The sequence below is a fragment of the Egretta garzetta genome, unplaced genomic scaffold (genome assembly GCF_000687185.1).
Source record: "Egretta garzetta isolate BGI_Z169 unplaced genomic scaffold, ASM68718v1 scaffold361, whole genome shotgun sequence".
NCBI classification, from domain to species: Eukaryota; Metazoa; Chordata; class Aves; order Pelecaniformes; family Ardeidae; genus Egretta; species Egretta garzetta.
In genome coordinates, this window is record NW_009258688.1 from 1,609,099 (window position 1) to 1,629,622 (window position 20,524).

The following is a 20,524-nucleotide window of genomic DNA, read 5'->3' on the forward strand; positions in this document are numbered from 1 at the left end:
ACCTTGTCATGTTCAGAAAGGCTTTCAAATCAAGTTGGTTTTTAAGGGGGAAGGGGAGAATACTGACTTCAGGTTAATGTTCTCATTCATTATAGCTTAGAACACAGATTTGATTCTATAGTGAATCAGGCAGGTAAAAGGTAAATTGAAAAGTAACAAAGTACCATGTGGCTTGTGTTAAATCTGAATACTTGACACTGTGTTTTGCTTAGTTTGTATTTAAAATTCAGGCAATGGCTGCCTCCACTGAAATGTTAGTGAAATAAAATTATTTCTAGTATTTCATGTGTTTGCTTTTATTTACAGATGACATGGCTGAACTTCTTCTTGGGGAGTCCAAACTGGAACAATTTTTGAAGGAAAACACTCTTAAACAAAGTAGTAGTCCACTGGGTCCCCGGCCAAAGCTGACTGAGGTCAGGAAACATCTCACCGCAGCACTTGATAGGGGAAACCTAAAGGTACGTAAGTCAGTCTGAGCAAGAATCAGAAAAGCTGAAATTGACTGGAGTACTCTGCTGATCACTGAGAAAAACGCGGAAAGTGCTTGTGTGGTGTTTTATTATCATTGCTATTCCCAAAATATCATCAGCACTATGCTAGTTCATGGCTCTTTGTTTCTTCGTGGACTTTTGTTCAGATAAATATCTGAATAAGCCTGTCATTGACTTCTGGGATGCTTAAGTAAAGTACTTACAACCTGGTTTGTGGAGGTTTTTCTTGAAGTATATAACTATATTGTTATTTCTAGTGCATTAAGTAGAAATGCTAGAAAAAGGCAAAATACTTCACAAATTTTTGTAATAGTCTCTTAAGTTATGTTTGCAGGGGCAGAAAGTGAGGTTAATATTTGAGAGCAGTTTTCTGTCATAACCTTTTGATGTTCTTAACCATTCTGGCCCTTTTTTTGCTTAACTATTGTTGTAACTACTACATCAGCTTATCTTTTCTGTACTCAATGTCCATCTTTTGAGAGATCAAAAGGACCCTGTTTTACAGTCACCTGTAATGTTTTGTGATTTGTGGGGGTATTAATTTCTTTCTTCATTTTTCCATGAATGCTTTTTTCAAGGCATTTCTTCTGCCCTCATACTTTGGAATTGTGTGAATTAAATATATAGGCTGTGGAACATATGTCATTAAGTTTTGATGCTATGTTATTTTCAACTGTGCTTGTGCTGTTAGAAAAAAATCATTGGAGGGGTTGTGATGATAGGCTGCCTTTTAAACAGTTTTGTCACCTGGCAAAGCTGGATCCTGACAGAGGTATTTCTGGTGCATGTATAAATAAATATGTGAATATATAAAATGACTGGTGATGTTTTTCAGTTGACTGATGGAGTGAAATTTTGTGGATTCACCCCTTGCTGCAAGCTTCCCAAATATTACACGAAGACAGAATTTTCTTGGTTTGTTGCTCTGTTACTAGAAATATCCTGAGGGTTTCTTTAGTGCATCTATGAAGACCAAATAATTATTAGAAAGAATTAGGTGTGTTTTCTCAGGAAACAAAACTTTCTTATTCCTCTTTCTTCTAGCCAGAATTCTTACAAGAAGCTAACCTAATTATGGCCAAGTTAAACTATGTGGAAGGTGATTACAAGGAAGCTCTGAACACATATGCCAGAGTAGGAGTTGATGATTTGCAGCTAGCTGCAGTGCCACCATATAGGCTACGGATGATTGCTGAAGCATATTCTACTAAAGGTAAGATTGCTTTTTCCAGTATAATAATGTGGAAATAGTATTTAAAATGTTAATTCACATCTTGCCCGAAGTTAAAGAAATTTTTGGCATGCATATCATCAACACAGTGGTGGAGTACCACATTTGTAGATAAATAAGAGGATGGCTTGGCTTCTTGAAATTATTCAGAGCTTGTGCTAGCTTGACAAGAATTTACCTCAATATTCTAACTGTGCTGTCACCCAATCAATTTTTTTGATGTGTGTATTTAAAAACTCTTAAATAAGTAAATGTCACAATAACTGTGGCTAGATACTGAAAGTATTAATCACTGTTGCTGAAAGTTAAGAGTTACAAAAGTAGTGCAGTTTTTGCAGTTGCTGTGGACAGAATTGGAGAACCTTGGTTCTCCATGATGCCTTTTACTGAATGTTAAAATGCTCAACCTAAGCTAAATTGCGTAGCTAAATTGCTATTTGAGAAGAGACTTAAAGCAGTGCATTTCTTGCACAGTTTTAGCTAAATTGCTATTTGAGAAAAATAGTATTAACATGATAAAGAGACTTAAAGCAGTGCATTTCTTGCACAGTTTTATTTTTGAATTTTTCTTACTTGAATATATTTTTTTTAAAAAATTCAGAAAGTGAAGTTTAATATTTTTTTTTTTTTTTTTACTAGTCTAGTATAGTGAAAATTGTAATGCTGGCCTTATGTCTTAAGGTGGCAGTGCCACTTCAGTTTAGAAAACTCATTAATAGGCTGTAAGCTGGGTCAGTGTGTTGAGGAAAGTGGCAGTTTGTATGCCATAGGTTTCTTAGAATGTTTGCTTTGGTCTGCTGTGTTTAAGCTTGGGTTTGGTGTGCATATGTACTTTTTGTTTTGGCAAGAGGACTGTCAAAGTGAGCGAACACAATTTAGGAGAGACTTCAATAGCATCCACTGACAACTGGTCAAGGATTGTTTGTAACAATCTTGGAAGAGAGGGGCTTGTTTTCTACCAACACAGTCCTCCAGTTAAACATTAGACAAGCATGAATCATTCTCTGTAGAGATGTCAAGGAAATAAGAGAACCCACTGGTAGCAGAGACAAAAGGATGCTTCCTGAATCTGAGCAATGTTCAGGTGAAAGTGGGAAGGGAGTACATGGGGAGTTCTTATGTATGATGTAAATCTGCCCAGTTCTCTCATACAGCATCTGTGTGGGCTTTTTGGCAATGTCTGGTATGGGTAGACTTTCACACAGCTTTGTGGCTTTTGGTTTGTTTTTTAAATCTATGAGGATGTCTGTTGAATTTATCATGTTCTTTCCATGAAAATGCAATCTTGCACTTGATCAACTTTAAGTACCTAAATTTGCTTTTATCTCCAAGGAATCACAGTAATTTAATTGAATCTTTTCCCAGAGCTCAACTCTTTTGGGTCTGTTTTATTTGACCTCATAAGGATACGTAACAGTCGAAACATAAAGGCATTCATTTTGCAGAAAGGATTAGTGTTATTAATTTAACTTAATGTAAAAATAATTTATTAGAAAATAGTAAAATATGTATCTTTTCTACCCTAGAATGTTGGGTAGGTTCGGCCTATTTAAAAAAAAAAAGAAAAAGAGGAAAGAAAACCAGCATGTCCTCTGCCAGACATGGTGGCCTTTTTTTGCTTCTGATTTCAAGTTTTATACTTCAACAATGAAATCTGTCATATCGAGCCTGATCTAATCTTGATCAGACTTTGTTAGTTTGTTCAATTCTACTGGGTGACTGGCTGCCAGTTTAACTGAGCAAACTATTGGGGGTTTTTTGTTGTTCTGTTCATGTTCAGAATCATCTTTTTTTTGCTACTATGTTTCCAGTTTGAATGGAAGATTAATAAAATTTAATATCCCTTTTTCCCATGCTAGCAGGTTGCAAGAATATGGTCTTCTGTGTGTTTTAGAATGAGGTAGAAGTCACAGAGCAGTCTTAAATTTAGTATTTAAAGTCTAGGTAAGTTGAGAGTAATTGACAGCTAAAGAGCGTGTGTTTCTACCCAATAGTGTACAGTTAACGCTCCTCCTCCTTCCCCCTCCTCCTGGATTTTCTTCTTTCTCCTCCTAAGAGCAGACTATAAAACTTTTCAGTCTGAATTCAGTGTCTTCAGAGGTGATTGAGGCTTGCAGGCATTACCCAACTAAATACAAGTTATTCTCACAGGGATTTTGTGCTTCACTGGGATTTGTATTTCTGCTTGCAAGTTCAAGGATAACCTGATTATATAAAGATAAAACTCTCTGAGTATTTAGATTTTATTTCTTTGGCAATCATGAACATAGCACCATGTTATTAAGCAATGAGGGACTGTCTGCGCTGCCTGTTTGCAAGCATCAGCCCAGCCACACTGTTCAGTGTGGCAGCCTGCACAAAGGCAGTTAAAGACACCTTGGTTTAGTTGCCCCATTTCAATCCATTTGGGGGCAAATCCAGTTCCAGTGGATTTGCAGTCTTGTATGCTATTGTGCAGTGGTCTGATGCTGATTTACTTACCTCTGGCAAAGGCATGGGGCAGATAATTAATGGTAGTTTTTAACTGCCTTAAAATTTTTTTCCTTCTTTAAAGTAGGACTACCTCCGAGTGCTCACCTTCTCACTCTTGAGGTTTCATTCTCTAACCTCAGAGGTGACAGATTGAGTGGGATGCACGAGGCAAAGCCTCAGAAACTTGATTAGCATAGGTCAGGGCTTGGCACTGTTGAGATATCCCTCATGCGAAATCTTGTGAGGAGGTAACTACCACACAGTGCACTGAATGTAGTGTAATTCTGTTATCTTCCTGCCTTCCTTCACCATTTCCTCAAATTCACAAGTTAAAAACTGAAGCATAGTGGAGGATGGTCATCTTTTATATAATTAACTTCATGGACAGGCATATTTCTTTGACCTTACACTGATTTTTCTTTTTTTTTTTTTTTTTATTTTTGTGTGTGTGTGTGTGTGTACCAGCAGAATCCAGTTCTGGATTAGTTCTAGTGTTTAAGGAAAGAGATTATTTTAATGCTGCACTTCTGAGTAATGACTCTGTATGTGTATGTAGAAGGTGTTGTGTGGGATAGTTGGAGCGTTAATAAGATCGTAGTTTTGATATTAAATACAGAATTTTTTTAGATTCAAAGACTTACTTCAAGAAATTGAGTATGGTAATTTTTAAGTGTCATATAAAACATAGAAATGAAAAGATGGAGCTTTTCAAATCAATGGGCTACTTTAGTATTTGCAAAAACCTGAGAATACTTATTTGGGTCTGTTGTTTAGCTTTTCCTCTCATCTGCTTGTAATTATATTTGATGTGAAAGCAGAGGAAAAGCATCTGATAAAAGTTTTCTGTAGCAAAATGTCTATGGTTGGAGGTGCTAGCTCATTTCGAAAGGGTATGATGAGGAAAAGAAAAGTGGGCACAGAAGAAGGATGTTGTTGAGGAGCTGGGCAGGTTGGCATGACTCTGTTGTGGCAAAGCACTGGCCTGAAAGCAGGTATATGAATGTTGCTGGAGCCAGCTCCCTGAAGCTGTCGCCTTTCCTTCTTTTGTAGTAGCATTTAAGGTGATAGGTCAGAGGAGCGGGTCATGCCTATTAGTACGAAGTTTTAAGAGGCAATACAGAAAAAAACATTTTTTTTCCATCTGCCACAGATGTAGCTTAGCCATTGGTATCTGTTATTAGAGCAGCCTTATGCAGCAAGAGCAAAGCTAATAAATGAGGCTGGGCGGGAGGAGGAGTGAAGGACAGTCTTGAGATTGTGGTGCCAAGTCTTGGTTCAAAGTAAAATGTAGAGGGGTTTTGCGCATTTCTGGCCGTATTACATATTTGGTATTTGAGTATCTGCTTACCTTCTGATAAGTAGAGCCGGCTCCCTTGTTATAAGAGGTTAATTTTGTCTCTTTAGTATCTGTTTGTTTACATACTTTACTAAATCAGTTTATGGCAATGCTCAATTCTAAGACTGAGGAAAATCTTGTCTTATTTAAATTCTTTGTAAGTTAAGTTATGAAACCATAAAGAAGTAATTAAAGACTGTATATGTGTGACTTTTTCAAGTTAGGCTTGTGTAGCTAGCTCCAACTTCTCCTACTCCCTTCTCGTCCAAACCAACCAGAAAACATTCTGTATATGCTGTTATCATATAGAAGCATATATTTAGAATCCATTTTAATAATGGCTGAAGCTAATACTCTCCTAGGGATATGGCCTCTGGGAACAGGACAATTAAGTTTCTGCAAGTTTTCAGCAGTATATGAATGAGGTAATATTCTGGAAAGCACACATAGGCATTATTCAAATACTGTGCATGGCAATATCTCCTATGTTTCTAAGCAATTTTTGTTTGCTTATGGAAGCAGAGATGAGATGCATGCACAGTGGGATATCGAGGTGTTAATTTGGGGACGTGCATCTTGTCAGTAACTCTGAAATAACAAGTATATATTTAACTGGGAAATAAGCTTATTGAAATCTTAGGTAACATGATTCTGATACTGCTGCACAAGCCAAAAGACATGATTGAAAAATGAATTTATAATACTTGGCATTACAAATCGGTGAATCTTTCTACAAATGCTTATAGACGAGCATAACAATTAACAGGTCTGACATTTCTTAAAGTCTGCAAATTTGTTAACTTGATTTTAGTAAATAAATTTTGTTTATATTTACTATAGTGTAATAGATTTATAGACTACTGCAGGTATCTGTCAAGATGGCTGTGCTGTATTACAGTAACAAATTCTTTTTAAGTATGTGAGGGATGTCATATGTAAGTTAGACTGTGACATTACAGGGTTGTAGCCTTATTGCTGCGGGCCATTTTACATCTCATATTGCCTGTTCAAATAACTGTGTTTATATTTAGGTGGTGTATGTTGAGTAAGGTGAGACTGTCTTTACTGCTGCTGACCCATATTCAAATCTAATGTTGCATTTACCAAGTTAAATGATTGGCTATTAATTAGTTCTATTTACAGAAACATGGAAATACTCATTAGGTTTAGTGGAAGTGTCAGGTGCATGTGAATTGCTACTTTGCACTTCGCAAAAGATGCTACACTTAACTTTAATCGTATACGATTGTAATGAGATCTTGTGCACGCTAGCCTGCGCCAGCAGACACCAAGCAGCTCTTCATGGAAGAATGCTAAATGAAAGCTGTTTCGGTAATTATGCTGGGGATCTCTAGCCTCATTAGGCAATGGGTCAAGGATTCAACTTCCTTGAGTTCCCTCCTCCTGCATGGCTGTGCCAGTGTTGCAGCCCCAGCAAGCAGTCTGCAGATCGTGGCTAGGAAGCCTATGCCATAAGTACTTCAAACTTTGTCTGTTAAAGCTTGTCTTTCCCCTGTCTATTTTTATGACTTCTGCCCTGCTGGAGCCAGGGCCTGGGGGGGGGAACCCAGGGGCTCGTACTGCTTTCCTCAGTGCTGCTTTTAGGTCCGGTATTTGAAATCCAAACACAGAATAAAAATATTTTGCTCCTTATTAAAAGAGGCTTCTTTAGGACTTGCGTATTTTGGTGGTGTGTTTTTCTTGTTCTTAGTTTCTTCAGACTTTTCAGACTATCTTCAGAATCTTGCCTTTGGCAGGGCAAGGAGAGGGAGAAAATGTTGAGCCAAAACTAAAATACGTGATTCTGGCCTTTTTTCTCATGTCATGGGGAGAACCGTTGTCACAGTGGAGCCTGGTCTTTTTTCCTCAGAGATGCTTGTAGGAGCAATCCTGAACAATGTACAGTAAAACAATTCAGTATAAATTCTGTAGTTAAAGCATCTCCTTTCTCCTGAGTGAACAGCTTCCTTGATGCCCACTCCATATGCTGGCATGTGGCTCTTCTGCTTTGGGAGGGTTCACCAGAGATTCACTCGCTCCAAGATCTACAACAATTATCAGTCCTTTCCCAGCTTTTATCTCTAGTTTGAACTTTTTCAGCCTCTCTAGAAATTACTTGTCTGTCAAAGGGCTGTACTGTAAAGCAAGAATTGGGTGGCACTTGGTTTGTAAGAAACAAATGCATCTGTGAAAATACAGAACTCGTCTGTTTAATGATATTATAAAAGTCTATTTTGTGCTTTTAAGAAAATGTGGAGATTTGAATGTCTTTACATTTAGAGGAAAAGTGTGACCAATCATTTCACAACAGTTATCTCAGATAATATTGCAAGAAATCTCCAAATATTGTTATGGCTTTAATGACTGTTTGGATTAATAAATAGGTGTTCACTTCAGAAGAGAGATGAGTGTTCCTGTTTGGTGGAGGTTTTTTTATTTGTTTTTTTCCTTTTTGCCTTTGAGAAACTTCAAGACACTTGGAAGCTCTGGCGTAACTATGGTATTAGTAAAGCTGTACTAATGAAATGACATTGCAGAATGAGCACACATGATAAAATGCTGTCTTCAGCTCTGCAAAGTTGTGCTTACGTTGCTCTGGCTTTCTTCTAGAATGGATTTAATTCTCTGTAAGTCGTCTATGATCAAAAGAGTAGATAGCCAGAGTAGCTTCCCTTAAATTCAAGTGTGCTGAGAGAAGGGGGTATTGACCTTCTTTCTGATGCATTTTCTGGAGAGCTAATTGGGTATGAAACTAGCATCCTGATAGTTGTTGGAGACTTTTTTCTCTCTGTCTTGGCATGGGGTAGGCGAGCAATACAAGGTACTTGAAAAATCAGAGAAATGAATTGTTTGTGTTTCCTTAGATCATCTAAAGAAATAGGCAGTTCCTACTAAGGCAGGGTATCTGGAGTAAATGTGAAAGTAAGAGGTAATTTATTGTAAATATATTTCCCTACTTTCTATTCTAACTTTTCTTCCTTTCCTTTGTAATAATTACTTTACAAATACCAGTAGGGAATTGAAGAAGAAAAAAATTCGTGCTTTGACTGAGGACTTTAGGAATAAGTCTTTCCTTTCAGTGAGATTAGCAGTGTTCATTCTAAATTCAGAAATAAACCGTGGGAGTTCCTTGAAAGCAGTAACTCTAGATCATTTCAGTTCCTCTTTTAAAATGACTAGTAAATGTTTGCCATCATCTATATAATTTTTCTAAATATATAAGCTAAATATGAAGTTTCTTTAAAAGGTGATGAAAGGGGGGGTGGGTTTATGTTTACAGCATTTGGAACGCTTACCAGTGTTGCTTTGCATATCCTATAGGGAAGAGTAAGTATACGAAAACACCCTTACATTTTATGTGTCCATTTAAGGAAAACAGTAAGCAAACTCAGAAATCTCTGTCTGTCATTGTGACTCTTCCTCTCTTGCAAAAGCATGTTTATTTACTTAAAATAGCTGATCACTGTTTTTCCTCTGCCCTTTGGCTTGTCTACTGAAAACAGTAGATAAACCATGAGATCCGTTATTATTTGTGGTCTCTAAAATTTAGCAGCACTTACACAGACAGGGTACTGTCTGTCATCTTGGAAAATCCTCAGATATACAGTGCAGTAAATGCCATAGGCTTTTCTCAGCCTTGTGGGATTTTTTTAAATGGTCTCAGTAATGGTCTGGGTGGTAGGACTACTTGGTAGAGACCTGAACTGTGCTGTGGATTCCCTTTTGACCTTAGAGTAATTCTTGGTTTACTCTGTATAATGAAGTAGGAGTGTTAGTTAATCAGTTTTTGTACAGAAGTTATAAGTCTGCTGCTTTTTTTAAAGTGGTTTGTAAATGAAAAGTAATGACTGTCATTGTCCTTAATATAAGAACGGTTGGTTATCTAAGAATAGGCAAATCTATTGCACGGGAACTTCTTAAAAATTGTTAGTTTGTTGCTCGTTCTTACTGAGCAGTCCTCTTTTTTGGGTAGTGGTTAGTGTGTGCGTATGTGGTGGTAGGCCTGGACTGCTCTTGTGTTTGTAAAAATGAAATAGTTTACTTGGCATAACTATGGCCATTGCTTTGAGACCATAGACATAAGAATGCCACTTGGAATAAGTGGCAAAGCTATCTACTGTTTGCTTTCTGAATCTTTTACGAAACACAGACAATTTATAAAAGTTTTTTAAGATTTAAAGAAAACCTTTGCAATTTATCATGTAATTTAAATATCAGGCATACTCTTTTCTTGTCCAAATACTGTTTGTTGCTGTTCTACTCTTTAGGCAAGCAATTTTAGAGTTACTTAGCAAAACATGTAAGCTTAACTAGTATGGACTCGTATTCATTTCACTGCTTCTCAATTTCTTTTCCCTCAGGAGTCATCTTGCTTGATATCAGGACTAGATATGTATGAGATAAGTGTCTTCCTGAAATAAAACTGACCCAGTTTGTCGGAAGCTTTTACCTGAAGGTGATTTTGACTGGAAGGGCTTAAACTTAAAAGCCATGAATATCAAAGTCAACTTGTGATACCAATTGATGTGATGGTCTTGAAGGCAGAATAAAACAAAATAACCAAGAAAAATTAAATAAACCAATAGCCATGACATTTACAGATAATGCAGTAATATTTGATAGTAGATATTTTCCAAATATCTCAAAAAAACTTTATAGACAGTTAAAGAAATTCCTGCCCTTTTGAGGGAAAAAAGCAGAGATTCCTGCCTGGCAGGTGTGGGAGCAAGCACAAAGGGAAGAACTGACCTGTCTGAATACGTGCAGTAGTCTTCATCAGATCGTTTAGGGTGATACATATTTCTTTGAAATTCAGTTCTGTGTGTTACCACTTGCTTGTTCTTTTTTCAAGGGCCTAATATAATAATCCCTTATTTTAATTCACTTTTTACCATCTCACAGTATTCTTACAAAGAAGTGGGCAGTATATTTTGTGGCTGTTATTGCTATGTTGCTATTTATATCTATTTAGAATTTAAAAATACTTTAATGTACTTTAATACATTATTTCTTAAATTTCATCTGTATTTAAGGAAAAAAATTAAACAAGTAACCTATTAGAGAAATAATAATTTATTCCTTTTTTTTTCTAGTTGATATGTTTTAATTTTTAATGCAGTATTGAATTGTAATTATTCCTTGTGTCATCAAACCAAATAAAAGTGTCCAAACCATCCTGTTAAGTGGTTATTTCAGGATAGTTCTCCAAATGAACTTCCTGCTCAAAGCACTGTATGCTCAGAATGGACATACTTTCCCAGGTTGTAATAAACATACCAGGAAAAATACAGTGAATACTAGTTGTATGATAAAGTTACCCTAAGGAATAGTGTTATATACGTTATTAAAGGACACTTAGTATTTTGTACTTCCCTTCTGCATTACTTAAAGTTTCTGGCAGAGCACTGAGATGCTTTCATATCTTAAAGAAAATTCTCAGCAAAAATGAGAGAATGTTCTTACAGCGACTTTTTCAGATTAAAAAGATTATAGTTGTGGCCATGAAGTATAAAAATAGAAATAATAAATCCAAGTCAAATCTATGAATAAGCAGTTGAGTAATATGTTTCATGTAGTGGAGGATTACTGTGGGGCACTGGCTGTTCATGTCGTGGGAGAGAAGGGGTGGGGAGGAGTGATCCGCTTACCAATTATCTCTGATACTTTCAGTCATTTGACATTTTTATTGCAGCTCATTTATTGTATTTTATGGCCACCTCCAAGTCTGACTTTGAAGGTGTTTGTGCAGGACACTGCAAACTTTCTATCCAGCATCAACCTTACATTCGGATCTTCTTACCAGAGGGTCAGTTCAAGCCTACTGCAGCAGCAGGATAACTGACCTTCTTCTATAGGTTAATCTTGCTGCTTTTGGGTCTGTGACTTACAATTAGCAAAAAAACCCTCTTGGATATTTGCTATTTGATTGAAAAAATAAAAGAAAGCAGATTAGCGTAGGCTACTCTAGACTATTTTCAAATATAATTTATTTTTAGAGGTATGTTAGGTGAAAACCATAACATGGTGGGAAAATCCAGTGTCTGTTGCACTACAGTTTGGCAGGTTTTTAAGAGACAGACTACTTATGTGTTTTCTGCTCTTGAGGAATGTGTAGGTTTTTGAAAAGTATATTGAATTTTATTTTGTCTTTCGCAGAGTGGTTAGTACTAGAATCAGGATTTTGTCTTAACTGGATGTATAGCTAGCAAATAGAGCTGTAGAATATATGTTGTTTGTACCTGGTAAAAGGGTGGACTGGAGGGTAAAGGTGGCCAACAAACTCTGATACATCCTCTCAAGCCAGAAACACGGCTTGATGGTTTTTTATACAGGTGAGATATTTCTACTGGGAGAAACTGAAACTTAATAACTGTTTTAAAAGAATCTGGAGGTCACAAATATTACATAGATTATCAATAAATAAACTCCGGATTCCATGTCTGTGTCTTCCCAAGTTCTTTTAGTAGGAAAACTATTGTCATTCCAATGAAACATAATGTCCCCACTTTACATTATTGATGGACAGAAATACTTTGATAAACTGTTTTCCAGACTGAGGTTTTGCACTACCTGGCATTCTACAGGCATCTGCCCAATATAAAACTATGTGTTTTGTTGTTGTTTTTGGTTTTAGTTTCTCCAGCAATGGATTCTCAAAACCTGGGGTGATGAATTGAGAATTATGGTCTTTTAAATTGTGAATTATATTAATGTGGGAGCAGTTGAAGGCACTTTAGGATCAGCATTGACTGCTGGCAAGCTGGAAGAATGACCTGAAATAAATCTCTTAAGAACATGTGGAAAATGCTACATTTCAAATACAAATAATTATTCAAATAAATATAGGATGGGGTAACAGATGAAGCAGTTTGCTTGAGAATATGATCTGGCGATCTGTTGCAGATCATAAACAGGAGACAATGTTTTACTAATATGTAAGGGAAAGTACTAAAGTTGTGCATTTACGTTTTGTAAAGAAAGGAATAATCTCTCTGTGAAGAAGATTAAGAGTAATCTAGGGAGGGACATCTAGATATCAGGAAAAAATACTAATTGTGAGAACAGTCGAGCTCTATGATAATTTGCATAGGAAGGCCAAGGCATCCCTATTGTCAGAGACTTTTAAGAACAGGTTAGACAAGTGCCTGGGGTTGGTTGATTCCTCAGTCAGATAGATAGATTAGTGTTCTTGAGGTCCTTTCCAGCTGTTTTATCTACTTGTCTTGAAAATAACTGTAATAGAAGTGCCTTGTATAGAAGATAGCCTTGATTTGTAAGAGTTGTTGGGTCTTTATTTTAGATGAGCAAAGACTTTTTTTTTTTCCTTCAAAGCACCACATAATGCATTTGTTGAGTAAGTTTAATACAGTCCTGAGAGAAAAAGACTTCTGTGCCTTGATGAGAGCGAGCTACCTCTTGCTAAATTTAAATACAAAAATGATACTTCCTAACCCCTTAGTTTTTTTTAAAATGTATTTGTTCTCATAGGTGTTTTGGCCTTATACAGTTAATAAGTTTAGTATTACCTTGAGTGCCTTTCTTCACCCTGCCTTGGTTTCTTTGACCACTCTGGGAACATGAACATGTATTCAGTAACTTAAAACTGGTATAGAAAGACATTAGACACTTCTGTGGTAGGCTGCCATATTGTCTTCTAAATCAAAATTGCTTTAAAAAAATGCTGCTTCTAGTTTATAATTATTAAGGAGAAGTCACTGCTTTTTATGTATTTATTAGTGTCTGTATCAGAGGACCATACCTTCATAACTTTTTGGTATTTTTTTTCTTTGTTTATTCTCCTGATCAAAGGGGCTTAGCTTGGACTATTTTTGAGGTAGAGTATTACACAACATTGGTTTTTAATGCTTTATTTGAAAAAATTTTCCTTTTTTTCAGGCCTCTGTCTTGAGAAGTTGCCAATTTCTTCTTCAGCTAGCAACCTCCATATGGACCGTGAACAAGAAATTGTTACATGCTATGAGAAGGCTGGGGATATTGCTCTTCTGTACCTTCAGGAGATAGAAAGGGTAGGCTGGGATGATTTGCTTAATTGAAGAATTGCGTGGCTCATCTTTCATTTTGATGTGGTGTTACCAGCATTTTGGTAACTCAACTAAAAGATGTCTCATATTTGTTTCCTTAGGACTTCAACGCACACTTACAGTTGTGTCTTAATGGATGTCTGGTAGCTGTCCTTCTAACTGTTCTCTCATTCTGACCTCTTAGAAAAAAGTGCTAGTTCTTTAAAAAGGGGCAGAGTGCCTCTGAACTACTGTGTATATTCAAGATGCCAGCCTGTGGCCTCTGTCACCCTATGGCAGTTCATTTATGAACATGGGATTATGGTGTCTTTCAAGCACACATGTGGGAGTATGTACATTGTATGTGCATACTTACTAGCTTTTCAGATAATTCTCGAAAGAATTCAATTCCAAATGAAGCTATAAAGATTGAAAAATTTCTTGTTGATGTTTATTTGGAGCTAGTAGTTTCACTGCTCTTAAATCCTCTTTATAATACTACTTGAAGGTAAAATTCTGAAATAACATTGTACCTGTCAACCAGACACTTGATGTAATGTCCAGAATAGTAATTGAAGGGGTGGGTGTTTCAACTAATAGGCACGATCCCGGGACAAAGAAAAAATCACCAGATGTGATAGCCAGATAAACAGATGACTTTAAAGATATAGGTGAACTTGATATAAATCTTAATAGTTCTATAAATTGGATCGGGACCATGTTCTCAGACTTGATAGCTCATCTGTCATTTTATCTCATTAATATTTTTACTCACTGTATGTATGAAACTACAGTTACTCTTAAAAGTAATATTGGATATTTTTCCTGAAAGATACAGTTGTCTACATCTGAATCTGGACTCCAGAGTTGCTCTACTTTTCAAACTACATATGAGTAGAAAGATAGCCAAAAATCTGAGCTACTAGATATGTAGAAGACCTGTTTTTTATTGATGAAAGTTGATATATTTGAGCTTCTTGATGTTAGGCAAAATATAACCAACAAACAGCTCTGCAGAATATTAGACAAGTTACTGTTTTCTTTTTTCCCCTCATTTTATAAGTTATGGATTATAAATTATGGAAGCTTAAAGTTAGGCTCTTTAATTGGAAAGAGCATAATGCTTCATGTTTTAAAAGCTTCAAGCTTTATCTGAATTTAAAGGGATACATAGGCTGTTTTATTTCCTCCTCTTGTTTTCATTTACACCATTAACCTTCTCTTCTGTTTCTTACCGCTTTGCAGTAGTGTTCAAATGTTAGAAATACTTTTTTTTAAAGAGAAGAAAATTTGTGATACCCTTTGTTTCTGGGATTTACACACTACTGCATTTTATTTAGATATGTCTGGACAAAAGACAATACACTTGGGGCTCTATTCTTTGGCTTATGAATACCATTAGAATTAAGCAAGCTAGCAATATGAATCTCACCCTCTTTTTCAGACCTATGGCTTACAAGCCTCAGGCCTGTCATTTGACAGTCGTCTTTGAAGGGGTTATTAGAAACAGTTAGGGTCACACAAGCAAAAGGAAGGGGAAAGGAAAGTAAACACATACACACTTTTTTTTTCTGAGTTAGTTTTGCTTTGGGCTTTTTGTTTGTTTTGTTATTGTCTTTTAGTGGCTGGTAAACGGTGTGTGGTGAATATGAAGGGAAATGAAAGCTGATAGCTCTCCATTTTGAGAGCATTTTTAATGTTGATGTAATGCCAATTAAGTTATTTCTAAGTTGTTTTTTGGAAATGACTCTGGAGATCGTTTTTAATCTTACTGCTTTGTGCAGCAGTCTAGCCTAACAGGGTTTTAAATGTTGAATACCATCACCCCCTCCTACTGAATAACGTTGCGAATATGCTTTTTTCATACACTTCCCTTTTGTATACCATTCTTCACGAAAATTTCTAAAAAATATTGTATAATTTTTCTTAGTGGCATTTCTGCTGCGTGAAGAAATTACCTTTAAGAGTATAGTGAAGAGCAAAAAGATTTATATTTAGATGGGAATGGCGGTAAGGATAGAAATAATCTACTAGCCATGGCCTACAAATGAAAAAGACTTCTCCAACATTAAGTATTCGCTTCTGTGTAAAAGTCCACAAAACTTGATATTTTTTTTTCTAAATACGTTTTTTTCCTTTTTATTTTGCTCTCAGGTAATTAATGCAAATATACAAAACAGAAGCCCTAAGCCAGGGCCCACTGCACATGAACAAGAACTTGGTTTTTTCTTGGAAACAGGACTTCAGAGAGCACATGTTTTGTATTTCAAGAATGGGTAAGATTTGATTCTCCTTTTTTTTTTTCCCCCTGTTTGTTTGCTTTTTTGTTTAGGTTTTATATTTGTGATCTAAATGGGCATCATCATTTTTAGCAGTTGTGGATTGCATAATCATGAGGCCTCTTATTAAAGTAGTAATATTTTGATTGAAATAGTAAGGCTGCCCATATTGTATTTACTTATGTATTGTAAAATTGTTTAATCAAAGTATATGAAACAGAAAGGATTTTACATTTTTACTTACTAAATGTGAGAAAATAGCTTAAACTTTAACTATTTGAAATTTCTTTACTTTATTACTAGATACTTGTAGAAAGTGATTGGCAATTTATTGAAACTCTTGATTCAATAGGGGGGTTGGACTAGATGACCTCTAGGGGTCCCTTCCAACCCAAAACATTCTGTGATTCTATGATTCTATGATTTTTATAATTTTGATTTTGTAATTTTTTTTCCAAATCTCTTCAGTTATCACTTATTTTAACATTATGCTGCAGGATAAATGTGCATCAAGATGAACAGTATGTATACAAGTATACAGTCTTCATTGTACCTGCTCTATAGATCCTTTTAGATTCTGCATGGGAGATCCTTTATAATTTATTTTAAATAAGGCTTCCCTTAAAAGCCTAAAAATAAATTCAGCTGTTACAGAAAATGAGAAAAGAAATATAACTCTCCATTTTTAAGAGCTTCAAAACTTGGCATAAGTGGTTTCTAAGTACATTTCTGACATTTGTTGTTGAAATCAGATAGTTTAAAAATTTGTTTGCAGGGCTTCTTATTTCACTAGGAAAATGTGGTTTGATTGAAATATTGGAAACCTGATAGGACTACTGTTTTGTACGAAAAATGTTTCTTATTTTTTCCAATACATATACAGGAGGTGAAGGGAAATCATACAGTGTCTGTAAAGAGTTCGAGATTTTAATGTACTCATGGTAGGGTGACAAAAGGCTATCCAAGTTTTCTAACTGTTCAGGGATTTCAGCATGGAAATGATTGCTAAGCTTTTGAAATCTCATTCTTAAAGTAATGAAGTAGTGCTGCAGTAACACATGATCTGAGGGTTACATTTTAGTTCCCTTTTCATCATTTAATTGCAGGAGGAATGAATGTTCTGAAAGTTCTTTTTTTTTTTTTTTTCATATACCAGGGCTAAAACTAAAATGTCTATTTTCATGCCTGCACACAAGATAAATAAAATATACATAGTGAAAGAATCCCAGTGGCAATTGTGGTTAAGAGTAAGCTAAAAATTCCACATTTTGGAGAATTTTGATTGAAGGCCAGGAATGGAAATGGTCCATTTAATCTGACAAATTGTGCCTAAAAGCAACAGCAGATTAAGATTAATTAAGAAAACAAAAACAACCCCACAAAAAAAGTCATCCAGCCCATAGGAGTGTTTTTCCTAGACTGTATCAGTTGGTCTGGTGTGAACTTTGAAAGGTTGATTGTATTCCATGTACACTTTAATCCTTCACAGTGAGGCTGTGGGTGTCCTTGTTACCTCCTACATAAGCATATTATCTCTTCCAGTTTCATTGGCCAATGCTACTTTTTTTTTGTGGTACGAGAGGAAGCCAGGTGTTGGGAAAAACAGCTTGGTTCCAATCATTATTTTACGTATTCCTGCCATTATATCCTTTAGTTTCCTTTCTTAATTTAGAGCCAATCCCAGTTCTTTCAAGATTTCCTAGTATGGTCATTGCTCCAGGCTGCTCGTTATGTTGCTACTTTTATGAGTCCCTTCTTTAGTTTTTTTTTTTTTATTTTTTAACTCAGGTTTACCCAAACTGAACAGAACTTTAAATACGTGTACTTTTCTAATAGTTACAAATTTATAGCATGCATTTTAATGCATTTATTTTAAGGATGCTTCACTTGGTTTTTAAATGTGTCATCTCTCCTGATGTTAGGTTTATAGAAATTAGATTCAAGATCTTTGAATTAAGCTTTGCAGCATACTTCAAGTTTTAATTTAATCTATAATTATAAAGATTATATGAACATAGTCAAGGAGAGGAAATGTAGATATCTTTAATATAGGCAGTTTAGAAATTGAAACATTTCTTTTAAATGAACTTCTTTTGCAGTTGAAGCTGTAGATGTTTAAAGGGCTTCGATCCTGTGGAGGAGGCAGGGAATCACCAGAGTTTAACTGCTTGTGAGTGATGGGAGAGAAGAAGAGGAAGAGTGTGCCTGTCTGTATTTACAGGCCAATTAAATCTCTCATTTGTATTACAGTGCAGTGGAATCTCTTATTTGTGTATGTTCATGAAGTGAGGCTGACTCCCAGAAGAGTTTAATCTGAAATAAAATTCCTTTCACCAAACTATAACCTGGCATTGACTTGAGTCAGTTCAAATGTTGTCTTGTTACCACCATAATGGCTATAGCAATTTATGTATTAGAGCATGCTTAAAGATCCGAGTAGATGTCTATGGATAAACGACAGTGATTTTTGGTGGGTTTTTTAGACATCAGTTCCACTCCAATAAGTACTAATAAACATTTCTCAAAATCTGCTGGAGAATTTAATTTGACTGAAGTCCTTTTACTAGGGAGTGGGTTTTTGTTGTTCTATATCTAGGGGTCAGCTGGCTAATCACTGCTTTTAATTTCATGTCTTCCACTAGAAGTGGAAGCATTGTTTTTGTGCATGTATCAGTTACAAACTAGGAAAGTAAATAAGATAACTTTTATACTAGCTGGAACAGCATAATTTTAGCAGTACTGTAGGGAGTACTGCTGCCTATCCAGAAAGCTGGTTGATCTACCTTAAACTTCCCCTTTGTTCTCTAACTGTACAGAGATTTTCTTTTAAGCCAAGAAATCAAGTTTTTGTAGAGGATTAAGTGACTATCTTTCAGGTATGCATTATCTTGCATGAAAAGCTAGAAAGTGTTTGAAGCCTAACTTATGACTGCTAAGTGCTGGCATTTTCAAAATACATGGAAAAGCAATTATCTAAAAAAAAAAATAAAATAGTGGCAGTAGTCTGAGCGGAAGAATGTTATTTTAGTGTTCTATTAAGACAAATCTGAAATTAATGTTTTCTTCCAAAGTGTACAGAATTTTAGTAAAGAATCAAACTACATACCCATTTTTCACTTGGGAGCAGAGGAATGTTTCAGCTTGGAAATGAGTAACAAAGTAGTTGAGGAAGCTGTTCTAAAACTTAAGGTAGGGTTTATGTGCTTTTTAAAAAACATTCTGAAATATATAACTTTAAATGTCTTTCAGGCTGATTGCGCAACTTCAATTTAGCCTAGTAGTTGCTTTGTAATTTCAAATTGAAGGAGTTCAAAGTCCCGATGTTGTTCCAAGAAAAACTATGAGCACAGGAACTTTGACATTAGTACTTTAACAAACATAGCTGTTTTCAAGTAAAATGCCCCTGTGAGAGAAAGGACAGCAGTTTATATATCCACTAGTCCTTCTATCCTACTATTTGCTTTGTATTTGTCTTATGAGATAAAGAAGACAAACTTAAATTCTAAGTGTTTTTTATTTTTGATGTAGTCGTGTTCAGAATTATACTGGAAGTATATTCCTCTTAAAGGAAAAGAGCTTTCTGGTTGGAGTGTAAAATCAGGTGGCCATTGTGTGAAAACCAGACTTAGCTAGCCTTCAGAGTTCTTTTCTGTGACTTCTCCTGTATTTCACACCCTCTCTAAGGATATTGCTCTGTCAAGAGTCCAGGTTCCAATCTGCAATCTTCATCATGGTTTGTTAGCCATCACAAAACTTGAAAGCACTAAATTCAAGGTTTTGGGTTTATGTTGTGTTGTGATGGGCAGTAAACAAAATGGTATTGGAGGCTTAAATTGGGGAGGGAATATTTAGTGCACTTCCCCTGCTCCCCCAAAATGCTTGCTTTACTACTGTATTTAATGCTCATTTTTATTTCCTCCTCTGGTTTTGATGTTGTTGTGAAGAATGCTGCTTTGCAGGCCAGTATCACATGACATGGCTATGCCAGAAGTTTTTATTTTCTTTTTTTTTTTTTTTTTCCCTTTTCTTTTTGTCCCTTCCCTTGCAACTTGTAAGATATGGATTCATAGGATCGTACAGGTTGAAAGGGACTCTGAGGGGCCATGTAGCCAAACGCCTGCTCAAAACATGGCCAGCGTAGAGCAGCTTCTCAGGGTCTTGGCCAGTTGTTCTGCATGTTGCCAAATTCTGATGAAGTTTGGGGCTTACATGTTTTGTGAACAACATTCATGAGATATATCACCTGAATGTGAGCTGCAGTAACCTACGACTAATTAAGTCTTTCGAGTTTCTTTCTGTTAATACTGATTTTTCTCTAAAGGACAGTTAATTGCTGTGCCTAAATGATAGTTATTTTCACCAAGAGAAAGATTTTGTTTTATGAATGTAGCATTTGGCCATTTCTCTTAAGGCTTTAGCGATAATTTAACATAGAGCTTTTCAGTATTTTGAATTCCTGGTTACTAATTATGTTGGTTCTTTTTTCATATTGAAGTCATGTTTTTTGAACTGATTAAAAATTACAGAAGCTGCCAGTTTTAACTACAAAAATGTTAATTGACCCTGTTAACTTCAAAAGGGGTAAATCAGCAGGTAGGAGGACTAATTGGTGCTGGATTTCTTTGTGATGGTGGTAGAAAGTGATTTGCTAAGCATTAAGATATGTTTGCCCAGGAAAGAGTGAATTTATT

The 20,524-nt window shown here is 35.8% G+C and overlaps 1 protein-coding gene across 1 annotated transcript in view; it reads left to right on the forward strand.

Annotated features, from left to right (window-relative positions):
* Positions 1 to 311: 311 nt before the first annotated feature.
* The window catches only part of LOC104135350 (tetratricopeptide repeat protein 7B), a gene marked incomplete at its 3' end in the record, with an annotated part of 73,486 nt that continues 53,273 nt past the window's right edge, over positions 312 to 20,524 (forward strand). The window contains exons 1-4 of the mRNA XM_009648984.2: positions 312 to 461; positions 1,539 to 1,707; positions 13,430 to 13,560; positions 15,709 to 15,830. Of these exons, the coding sequence (XP_009647279.2) occupies positions 312 to 461; positions 1,539 to 1,707; positions 13,430 to 13,560; positions 15,709 to 15,830 (572 nt within the window). The remainder of the gene's footprint in view (positions 462 to 1,538; positions 1,708 to 13,429; positions 13,561 to 15,708; positions 15,831 to 20,524) is intronic.